This window comes from Anoplophora glabripennis, unplaced genomic scaffold, assembly GCF_000390285.2.
Source record: "Anoplophora glabripennis isolate ALB-LARVAE unplaced genomic scaffold, Agla_2.0 scaffold549, whole genome shotgun sequence".
Taxonomy (NCBI): Eukaryota; Metazoa; Arthropoda; class Insecta; order Coleoptera; family Cerambycidae; genus Anoplophora; species Anoplophora glabripennis.
In genome coordinates, this window is record NW_019416986.1 from 128,302 (window position 1) to 138,520 (window position 10,219).

The 10,219-nt window shown below is 30.7% G+C and overlaps 1 protein-coding gene across 1 annotated transcript; it reads left to right on the forward strand.

Annotated features, from left to right (window-relative positions):
• The first annotated feature begins 1,693 nt into the window (after nt 1-1,693).
• LOC111692073 lies at nt 1,694-9,706 on the forward strand. Its single transcript, XM_023455774.1, has 7 exons — nt 1,694-1,768; nt 1,837-1,938; nt 2,191-2,312; nt 5,581-5,682; nt 8,716-8,821; nt 8,883-9,044; nt 9,656-9,706. Exons 1-7 carry the CDS (start codon nt 1,694-1,696, stop codon nt 9,704-9,706), a joined length of 720 nt encoding a protein of 239 aa, XP_023311542.1.
• Nucleotides 9,707-10,219: the final 513 nt, after the last annotated feature.

The window sequence follows — 10,219 nt, forward strand, 5'->3', positions numbered from 1 at the left end:
AAAAAATTCTCATCAAAGTAGGCTATGTACACAAAATAATTGCGTGTTCTTTCCTCTTTTATGCGATATACTAAATGTCGGCTTTATCTTTTATATTTATTAAATTAAATATGTTACCCCTTTGACCTCAGTAATGTCATCATTTGGCAAACTGTTTATTGTTATAGTTTATACGTAACTGTTGGCTTGAAAACTGTTACAGTTCATTGTTATTTGAAGAACTATCATTTTGAAGGTGTTATAAAATAAAAAAAGTGTATGTCGTTCGAGGAATAGGAAAGCTCTAATTCTGTAGGTAGTTATATTTATTATTTTTTCATATTTGGCGTGTTGAAAACAATTTCTACATTAACATAAGCAACACTAAAATTTTTATATTTTTTTATAGGTATCAAAGTTATAAAAAAATGTAATAAATATAAAAGATAAAGGCGACATGTAGTATATCGCATCAAAGAGGAAAGAAACAAGCAATTATTTTGTGGCCATAGCCTATTTCGATGACAATTTTTTTTGCCGTATAGGGGGCGCAGCAATTTATATACGATAGTTCCAAAATTTGTTTATGCCAGGTGAAAGATATAAATTTTGCCATGAAATTTTATTAAAATAAGTTTTCTCTATCTCTTAAAAGTTAGACGACCATAAACTTTCGGCACTTTTCCGTTTTTTTTTATAATTTCTCACAAAGTTGGCCATGGATCTCAAATTTATTTTTACGAGCATAAAGGCCTCAAAAAATGCAACAAAAGACATATAAAGATTTTTTACGTGCGTCGTATATTAAGCGAGACAGCCTGTATATCTTGATTAAAATTTTTAAAGCCTTTTGGTATTTCAACATATTTCAATTTTTGTTAAAAATGACAAGCTCTAAACATAGTATAAACAAAAAAGTTACTGTCACATATTCAAAGAAGTTACAATATCTCGTAAACCCAAGTCCTACATCAAAATTTGACAAGATAAAAAAAACAAGGAAAGGAATAAATGCTTGTGCTAAAAAACACCTTTGAGTCATAGGCGGGCATATAGATACTTAAGGTCATAACAAAGAAGAAATTCTTTTGGCACTTATCCAAAGTACATAAGGTTGAAAATCGATCTATTAAAAATATTAAGAAATTCTTCATGACATTGTGCACTATGTGGTTGCCTATTATTTGGCGTATATAACGTCATTACTAAAAAGGTCTATTTTGTGTAAATTCATATATTGATTTTGATTTATTTTTTTATTAATAATTTTTATACGACCTTGAAAAATATAATTCAAAGAGTCTTTCAACCAGCCTACACATTATAATTTTTCCTTTAGAGCTGTTTTAACGATTCTCCTATCTAGTTCATTAAGTATTTTTAATAAATAGTTGATAGAAAAAAAATTGAGGTGATGTTTGGTGTAATTTGTAACTTCTCAATGTTCAGTTATTAACATCAATTACGGGAAGCTATTTCAATCGACATGTAAACTTACAGTTATAATTTATATAAATGTTTGATCATCCATTAGACAATCCTCATAATCTACGGATCGTTTGCGATTACCATTTAGTTTTTTTTTATTACAGCAGACGCTGCAAGTATGGAGAACAGTTTCTGCTTTAAAATACTGTTTCTCCTCGGGGTACATCCTTATTATACCATGAACAAATTACGTGTTACTTTCAGCAACCTATTAACAGCGTGTATTATGTCGCTGGCTATTTTCAAGTGTTATCTTGATAGAGATCTGGAAATTGTAGAAGCAATAAGTGCTCTTAATATAGTAAGTATCAATACCAGTAGCCAAAAAGGTGTATTCATTTAAAATTTAATAATAATACTCTGTTTTAGGTCATTGTGAAATATTTGACACTTGCATTCGGCAGGAAAACAATAAAACGAATCTTAGAGGCCATGGAACTCTTCTGGAAAGTCAATGCTGTAGACGAGCAAGTAACTTATTTAATCCGACACTTCAAGGGAGTTGAAAAAATTTATAAATATATCTTCATTTTTGCCATAGTCATATACGCAGTGGGACCATTCATTTCGAAAGCTTCGTCTATATTCAACTGCTACATACCCCCACATGTACCTTTTCCGTTATTTTATCTTGTCGAATTTTATGTTCTTCTCATTTGTTCATTTGTATTTACTTGTTTCAACATACTTGTATGTTTTCTCATAGTTTTCGTTACGGTGCAGTTCAGACTGACGAATTTAAAGATTAAGGATCTTAATTTTGGGGAGGTAGAAAGTGACCAGGATGTTGATGTGTATGTACGAAATTTAAGGTCCATGATTCAACATCAACAGTTTCTTATGAGGTCAGTATATGTTCCTTAAGAGGTTAGGTAATATAAATGTGTCAACTAAATTCAAAATATGAAAAAGGGAAATGATCGGAAATGGTCGGTGATTCATAGAAATATTCTTCTGTGGTTTTTAAATTCTTTTAAATATGAGGTGATAAAACCGAATAAATAATAATCAATCAATCAATGGTTAGTGGAAATAGTTTTATCTAACCAAAAATCTCACACTTGGAGAGGCACACAAATACGAAATACAAGATACACAGTACTTCTCGTCTATTCTAATTTTTACAGATCAAGAGATCTCTCCAAGATAATGTTTACTATACTCACAACGCTGCATGCTATAAATGCAGTTTTATTAATTTTGAACATCATTATTTGGACGCGTCTTTTACAAAAAGGTCCGTAAAATAATAGTTCTAATGTTGTAATGTTAAACTTGTTATTGTTCTTAGTTTTTCTGATAAGTCAGGAACATATCAAGTTTTTATTGTAGATATAAATTTTCGAATGTGATATACAGTGATGTGTATTTTGTATTTGTCTGATTTTTCAGGATTAAACTTTTGATTATGCAAAACTATTTTCATAAAAATAACCCGTAACTGATCTTGACACAACTATTTTTTTTTAAATTGGTGGCAATATACCCACTAAATGAATTTTTAATAGTACACACAGATTTATATTTTGAAACTTTTTGAACAATTGTGAATTTTGGGTAAGCAAAATAAAAGCATTTATAAAACATTTTGCGATGTCCTATTGTCTTTTAAAATTGAAATGAAATCAAAATATATTTTTTGTTGTAACATTGTAAATTGTTAATTGTAAACGTGACAAAGTTGATGCACATTTTAGCTTGAGATTGAGTAATTCTTAAAAATAAAAATGTTAATGCTCGAACTATGTCAAAATACTATATACAGTGTAATTTTTTTTAAACCTGACATAAGCCAACTTTTTTTATTTAAAGTGATAGACTATTAGGTATATACAAATGCAAAGTTGCAGGAAATAACTTGATTAAGAAAAATTTGAAAATAAATCTAACCGGTGTTGTCATACTTCTTCAATAGCAACTAAAACAATATTTTTTTAAATGGCAACACCATACTTTTTTAACATAATTTGACAAATCTTCAAATTCTAAATTAAAAATGTTATGTCACATTTTTTTATTGGAGTACCTACCCATTTTAGAACAATCAACAACAAACAACGAAAGTAATCTGTAGTCGGCAGGAGTTAAAATAAGTTAACAAAGCAATAGTAAGCCTTGGAAATTAAACAAAATTGTGTTGCTTGAAAGGAGCCATCATTATTGTGCTGTCATTGTGTTATTTGACAGCTGTTTATTTAAATGTGTATAAAAATAACGTTTTAATTCAGTTGCTAAGATGATTTTGAGCCTTTTGCGAATTTTTGGGCACACACTACTAATTGTTTTTGTTTTACTAAGTTATGTCTTAAAAACTCTGGATTTGGAAAAGGCTTATCGCTATGTCTTACACCGAATTCAGTATTACGTAGATTTAAGCCACCAATATGAAGAAAAATTAATTCAACTTTCTCTTTTGGATTAAACACTGATTCATCTTGGCAACTGAGTTAAAACGTCATTTTTATACACATTCAAATACAACAGCTGTCAAATACCACAATAGCACAATAATGATGACTCCTTTCAAACAACAGAATTTTTGTTTAATTTCCTGCAAGGCCTACTATTGCTATGTTAGCTTCTTTTAATTCCTGCCGACTGCAGATTATTTTCGTTGTTTTTGCTGACTTCTAAAACGGCTACTCCAATAAAGAAATGTGACTTAACATTTTTTATTTAGAATTTGATGACTTTTCAAATTGTGTTAAAAAAATACAGTGAAGCCATTTAAAAAAATATTGCTTTAGTAGCTACTGAAGATATCTGGCAACGCCGGAAATTTTTCTTAGTCAAGTTATTTCCTACAACTTTGCATTTGGAAGTACTAGTCTATCACTTCAAATAAAAAAGTTAACCTATGTCAGGTTTTAAAAAATTATACTGTATACGACGATTCATTAATGCTACAAAAAAATTCAAATGCTGGTTTCTTATAAAAATAAGAATATAAAGTTCCTATAAACAAGTGTCCGAAAACGCTTTATTTTTGAGATAGATATATAAAAAAATATATACATTTTCTTAAATATTTCTTAAGATAATTAACGTAGAACGATGTTTTATTCAGTGGCGGAGCTCCCGAAAGTAATTAAGTGATAAATTGAATTTAAGTATTTTAGAAATCTAATGAAGTCAAGCAATGTTCTACAATACCAAATATGTAGGTATGCACAAGATATTTTACCTCACATACAATACTCCTAACATTGCTGGGAATTCGGTCTCGTGATCAAGAACGCTTTGTGATGTCATTTAGTGCTCCCAGGAAAACCACCTGCTTCTCAGCTGTCTGACATCTAGTTTACAATTCCTATGCTGATGATGTGGAACCTAACCTAAAAAACATAGAGAGAGCCTCGCAGCAAAGTGAATTTGACTCTCGTTGTATGCTCATACTTTCGGACGATACCAAAAAAAATCTTATGAACATTTTTTGTAAAACAAGTAATATAAAGTTGTTTTAAGTATCGCAGTGTCATATACCAGTAATAGAAGTTAATAATAATAACTTGAAAATTGTCTGCTTTTCAAAAAAAAAATGGAACATATCTTTTCTTTTAGAAATACAATCAAATTTCTAAAATCCCTAGTGACGTCATATTTCTGGAGTCCCTAGAGGTAGTCACCTTCTGTATCTTTACACATTAATATCTATAACATTTTTTATATCTAAGTTCAATTGATGTTTAATTAGATAAGGGGTTATTTCAAACCGCATAACTACTTTAACTACGATAAACGTCTTCAGAAATATTTTAGAAAATGTGACACATCCTGCATCTCGAATAGAAAACATATCCGGACACATGTTTATAGGATAATTTTTCTTATTTTTTACAAGGAATCTCCACCTGAATTTTTCCACAATATTAATTAATCGCCCTGTATATCACTTATCATAAAAAAACTCTTGTCTGCCAAGGGTGTTAATGGTAGAAATACGCTGAAATGAGAACTGGTTATAAACTTAAGTTAGTTAAGGTAAGGGGAGACATTTACAATCAATAAGCCAGTGAAGCATTGCTTGATGCATGGAGCAGTGCTTCGGCATATTTGTACCCGATGAGATGAAAATACAAGAAATAGAAAAGATGTAACTGTGTATTCTTTCAGGTGTGTCGACGACTTGAATAAATTGCTAGGTGTGCCAATTGCACTGTTAATGGTCACTAATGTTTCCCTGATGTGTATAAGTATGTATAACATAACAATGAAGTAAGTACTATTTTTGAAATAATTGTTTTTAGTTCTATAATGAAGTTACCTTGTCAAACGTTACATAATATGAAGTTACATCATTGCCGTAAAAAGCAGAAAGAATCTTAAATTAGTACATATTTATTAGCAATTAAAAAGAACATAAAACAGAAAACTTCTTGAAAACCATTGCTTTCACGCTGGTATCTACGCATAACGTAACTTGCTTATCCTGAAGATCAACTTAATAATGTTGTCCATATTAGATAGAACTCTCAAACTCTGTTTATACAGGGTGTCTCATAATTAGCTGCCAACCCTGAACAGGCCGATTCTATGACCAAAGCTAAGTAAAAAAGTTCATATGAACATGGGTCCGGAAATGCTTCCTAAGGGCACAGGGACCCATTGAAGAGGGAGGAATGGAAATCATTTTTTTGCAATATCTCTCAATCGCGTTGTGATAAATGAATGAAATTTGGTATACACAGCTAAATTTTGATGAGCAATTTGATGGACTAATCCATTTATTTCCACAAGGTCCATTGGGGTGGGTACGGGGGGGCCCTTGGTACTTTGCGTGTGTAACTTTTTCATCTTTGACTTTTTAACAAATTGGACAGCAAATTCCGTTTTCCCGAACTGTTTTACGTTAAAAAGGTACTCTTGTTTCAAATCGTTATCTTTAACGGTTTCTGAGAAAATCGCTCTTGAATTAATCCCACTTTGGTCAATTTCATAGTAATTTAAACAAAAAAAAATTTTTTGTTTAAATTTAATCTAATTTTAATAAAAAAATAATAATAAAAAATTAAATTAAATAAAAATTAATTCTTTAAATGGAAAAGAGAGGAAAGGAAAATTATTATTATTATTTTTTGTTTAAATTTGAAAATACAATATATTTTGCATTGCAAATTCAATATTCTTAATTTGTGTGTTACATTTTTTTGTTTATATTAGAATTAATGTTTTTACTATGTAATTTGAGAAGGATTTACTTATTTTTATATTTTCAGCTGTCAGTTTCTTTTTCTAAATTAATTATTTGTAGTGAGTGAAGTTTGAGTTATGTATAGGGTGTCCCAAAGTTCGCGTCATAACAGACAAACGAAAAACGATAGTAAAATCTGTTTAGATGGCGTAAATCGGGACTCGCTAAGATCCGTTTTACACTTGAAAAACATTTTTTTCAAAATTCAGAAAATAAAAAAATGACGTCATCAACTTTTTTTCCATGAACATACCCAATTTTTTATGATAACTAAAATTATCTATTTTTTATGAACATTTTTTGTGCAGAAATTTTTTCTCTATCTCTACTCCTTAAAAGTTTCAATAACAAGCATTATACAAAAATGTATCCTATTCTATTGAAATTAGTCATTAGTTAATCAACAGTGATGTGAAAACAATGGCAGAAACTGCTGTCACAAGTCTGTTTACATATTAGTTTCTGACAAACGCTATTTCTTGCATGATAAATAAACTAGTAAGTGGTTACTAAAAATTTAAAAATGTTCACAAACAATGTAAAAGGTGGCATGTTTCAATTCATAGTGAATGTCAAAAAATGCCGGAAGAGCTGCTAACTTGTATTATGAGAGATATCCAGAGCGTCAAGCTGTTAACTCAAAAATATTTGCTAGATTAGAACGAATTTTGCGTGCTAATGAAAATGCATTTTCATAAAGAAAAGGGAATGGAATTTCAAAATCAGTATGTAACAATATACCTAGGTTATTACAATATTTTGAGGAAAATCCTAGAAATTCTATACGACAGGCCAGTTTTGCATTAAATTTAAAAAGAAGCTCTCTGCAAAGAATTTTGAGCTCCAATGGTTACCATGACTATACGCTAAATAACTTGGAGCACTTATGTGACATACATGCTGAAAAAAGACTTAATTATGTAGTCCAAATAATGGTTAATTTGGAAGTAATAATAGACTCTTACAACACATTCTTCGGACCGATGAGAGACGTTTTATAAGTTTTGGCAAGCCAAATAAAAGAAACGAACATTACTGGTTCACTGAAAATCCACACTATGTTAATCCCATTCAAAATCAGGGCCATTATGGAATAAATGTTTGGTATGGCATTATTGGAATGCATTTAATTGACCCATACTTTTATGAAAATGTTTTGAATGCTAATAGCTATTTACAGTTTTTGCAAGAGGAGCTTCCAGCACTACTTGAACATGTGCCGCTGCAGCTCACGTTGAATATGTAGCTGCAACACGATGGTGCTCCTCCACATAAACCTAAAAGAGTTACAGACTATTTAAAAATACTTTCGGAACTAAGTGGATTGGAATGAAAGGATCTGTAGAATGGGCTTGAAAGTCTCCAGACTTAACGCTCCTAGACTATTTTGTATGGGGAACATTGAAACTCAATATGACACATACGAGAAATTTGGAGAAAAGAAAAAGAAAAGACTGGATAAATGCTTAGAAGTAGGAGGCACGCATATCGAAAAATGTTTAAAATAATACTCATAATTTAATATTTTGTTATGTGTTTTGTTATTAATTATTGTTATATTTATTAGTTACAATTAAAATTGTTTAATATTTTCTATATTTGGTTATCCTATTTAACCGTCATTATGTGTATTGTTCTATTCTTCTTCAAGGAATGACCTTTTTTAAGGACATAGCAACTAATATGTGAACAAATTTGTGACAGGAGTTACAGCGATTGTTTTTCGCAGTAATGTTGATTAAGTCATGACTAGTTCCAATACAATAGAATATATTTTTGTATGTTTGTTATTGTAACTTTTTAAGGAGAAGAGATAGAGAGAAAATGTCTGCAAAAAAAATGTTCATAAAAAATAGATATATAGATTTATCAGTCGTTTAGTATTTTCATTAATATAAGGTTAATTTTTTTAAAACAGAATCCATCGCATTTTGAGATATAATATGAAATTAAAAGATTCTGTCCTAATTATAAATAATTTTCTTGACACATGATTTGGCACACTGGAAATTCTTTGTTTTGCATACCTAAATGATTAACCTTGAAACCATTTCCAGCCAAGGATCTATATCTGACAAAGTGAGGATGTTCGTAATCATCTTCACCATGGTTGCCGAATTTTTTATGGTATATGGCCTCCCTGCGCAGTTATTAATGGACGAGGTATTAAACAAATGCTGTAAATAAATTACAAAAAGTTACTTAAAATGTAATTGTTTCTCAGTCAGCAGCAATCGCAGACACCGTATATTCTGAGTGCAAATGGTACTCATCGAAATTACAACATATCTGGAAAGATTTTTTTATTGTGATTATCCGCAGTCAGAGAAGCGTTTGTATAAGAGCTGGTAACTATCACATTATTAATAACGCAACAGTTCTACTGGTAAGTAAAACATCTCAAATGTGGGATTCTGAATACAAGGTGTAACTTTGAGAGGGGGTCATATTTATACAGAGGCTTCCTTTGACCTTTAGAAATATGTATCAATAGTTTATTTTTTCAAATTAATTTTTTTAATCCCTTTTTCTTATTCCGCCGCTGGACAAGCTAGCACAATTGGGAATTGGGCCGTGCATTGTTGTACAATCTTATTTTTAAAAGAAAAGTTATTCAAAAGCAAATTGCCGCTTGAATTACGTTTTGTAACATTCTGTATAATTATTATTATATTTGAATGAAATTAATCAGTATTAATAGAAATGCTGACATAAATGAGAAAAGTTAAAATGTTTAATATGTGAAAACATATTCAATCAACTCCTTGTAAACTTTAGGTGAAATAACTTCGGAATTCAGATAAATTAGGATATACAAGTAGGCGGTTATTTGAATATACCTTTCTTGAAAATTTTTTTCAACATTTAAACTGACATCTTTATATATTAATGAGCAACATAAAAACTAAATATAAGGATAACTACAGATAATAATTTATATTTGCCGCATCAGGAGATAAGAGAAATCTGTATACTTATTCATAATTTTATTTTCAGATGGTAAAAAGTGCTTACACCTTTTACGCCTTTCTACAAAAAGTTACATAAGCCAAAGAACTGATCGATTAATTCTTCACAGGACACTCAGAGCAACACATTAGGGTACACCTGAAAGTTTCATTGTTATTTTGTACAGCTTGTTCCGTTGAAAATAGGGAAATGGTGGGAGGAATATTTTGATTGATACTGACGATTGGGTGGATATATTTTATACAATTTCTTTGAAATACTAATTTAAGAAGAAAGACAACGTTGCAAAACAACCTCACAGTTCTGTTCCCAGAAATGTATTGTTGTAATAATAATAATATCTCTACTCCTCATGGTAACTACGAGAATTAGCCCAGAAGTCGGAGACATGTGCGGGAGAGGAGGCGGCATATTATTATTAAGCAGGCCGCATTTGCGCCCAGGAACGGCTTATGTTGGTAGGCCCTAACCACCATTCAGTGCAGGAATGAGGGAAACCTGGAAAACCTCATTAATTAGGGGGGTGGTCAAATGCCAACCGGTGTCAATCTCTCACATTAACCCAAGCCAACATTCTTCCACCCTACCTGC